This window comes from Frankliniella occidentalis, unplaced genomic scaffold (genome assembly GCF_000697945.3).
Source record: "Frankliniella occidentalis isolate FOCC.00 unplaced genomic scaffold, Focc_3.1 Scaffold7, whole genome shotgun sequence".
Lineage (NCBI taxonomy): Eukaryota > Metazoa > Arthropoda > Insecta > Thysanoptera > Thripidae > Frankliniella > Frankliniella occidentalis.
The window spans coordinates 2,880,117-2,882,008 of record NW_026267137.1 but is presented as its reverse complement, the minus strand read 5'-3'; the positions used below and the strand labels follow the sequence as shown (position 1 = coordinate 2,882,008).

Below are 1,892 nucleotides of genomic sequence, written 5' to 3'. Positions count from 1 at the left end.
TCTGGCCCTCACCTTGATGCTCCCCCGCCTCAGGACGACGCTCAGGGCTGGGATAGCGCGCCGCCGGATGACTATCTTGCCGCCGCCGGCCGACTTGTTGCTGTCCAGGACGCCGAGCCCGTGCAGCAGCATCCCCGGGACCAGCACCAGCGCACCATCTGGCCGCCAGTCCAGCCCGTCGGGGTCGCCGTCGAGGAGCACGCCCGAGCACGAGCGGCCACCGCAGCGCACGAGCAGCGCGTGCCGCCCGACCGCGTCCAACTGCCGGCAGAAGAAAACAGGGGTGAGGACAGAGTAAGGCAACCATCAGGCGTGGGGGGCACAGTGCCTATCGAGACGAAAAACGCCTGACGACCATAGCGGGTAGGCAACAAAAACTCACGCGCGTGGAGCACAGTGCCTATCGAGATGAAAAACGCCTGACGACCAGGCGGTAGGCAACCAGAACACACGCGTGTGGGGCATAGTGCCTATCGAGACGAAAAGCGCCTGACGAACAGAGGGTAGGCAACAGAGCGGTACACGCGCGGGGAGCACCGTGCCTATCATGGATGAGAGCACAGTGGAAAATATCGTCGGAAATTTACAACATTTTTGTAAACTCGAATTATAATCTACGTTGTAAATTTACGACAGCAGATTTCTTTACTCGCCAATGGATTTTAAGTCGATATGTACTGCATGTATTTTTTATGATTTCAAATAGTAATTTTACAACTTGCGTCAAGGAAAATTTTCCTGTAAACCTACCTACTGTTTTTTACAGTGAGAGCCTCATGACTAGAGAGCGTACCCAACCACAATTTTCCGAGAGCGTGGGGTACTGCTTACAGAAACTTGTCGATGATGAAACGCCCGCCTAAGGTCGGGTAGGCAACCCAATCGCCACGCACATGAGGCAACGTGCCTACCTCGAGCTCGAGTAGGCGCGCCGTGCGCGAGGCCAAGAGGCCGGCTACCAGAAGGGAAATGGGGGGGGGGGAAGGGGGAGTATTAATGTTCACGGTCTAATTGGTGGTTTTCTTGGACACTTGGAAGTGTGAGACAGGAAGCCACTACCCAAACTGAAGAGGTTGCAGAGCTTGAAAATTTAGCTTCGTGATCCGAGAAAGACATACCTAAGCTCTGAACTTACGTGAAGAGGGTCGGAGGCGGGGCCGGGGAGGGGGGGTGGGGGGCATGAAGAGAAAAAGTGGTGCAGACGTGGTGGAGATGCGGTCCTGGGGTAGGCTGTGCCGTGCAGCACCGGCTAACTGTCTAATCTGATTCAGTTTATGAGGACAGTACCCTTACTCGCTCTTTCTCTCTTGGCGTACGTTTGCACGGCTGTGCGGGAGTGAGACGCAAACTCCCCAAAAAGTATGCCGCGTGACAGCACGACTACGACGTAGAGGAAAACGGAAATCTGGCAGCCACACCAAGATGAGGGAGAGGGAGAGGGTGGGAGGGCGAGAGAGGGAAAGAGAGAGGGAAAGAGAGAGGGAGAAAAGAGAGAGGGAGAGGGGGGAGAGAGAGAGACGAGACTAGCAGCGCCGTGTAGTCTGCGAGATCACACGAGGGCACGGCACGGCACGACACAGGGATGCTTGCCAAAACGCGAGAAAAAAAAAAGAAAGAAAAAGAAAACCAGAGAGGCCAGACAGAAAGATGATACCGATGTGGTGCGTATTTGAATCAAACGATAGAAGTGGAAACACGCCGAATAATTTCTCCCCAAAATCTATGTGAGCGCAATATAGCGTATACGGCTCCGACGACGTCCGCGGCACCCGCTTCCTGCTCCTGCTCCACTGCCCCACCCCAACACGAGTCTGATTGGCTCCACTGGTCCACCCTGGTCCATTCCTTTACTGGAAAAAACAGGTGTGACACATACATCACACTCTTATGAG

The 1,892-nt window shown here is 54.8% G+C and overlaps 1 protein-coding gene across 2 annotated transcripts in view; it reads right to left on the bottom strand.

The window, feature by feature from the left end:
* The window catches only part of LOC113210004 (peroxisomal leader peptide-processing protease-like), a 92,136-nt gene that overhangs the window by 11,885 nt on the left and 78,359 nt on the right, over window positions 1–1,892 (bottom strand). For both annotated transcript variants that reach the window (XM_052273839.1, XM_052273844.1), the window contains one exon: window positions 13–261. In XM_052273839.1, the coding sequence (XP_052129799.1) occupies window positions 13–261 (249 nt within the window). The remainder of the gene's footprint in view (window positions 1–12; window positions 262–1,892) is intronic.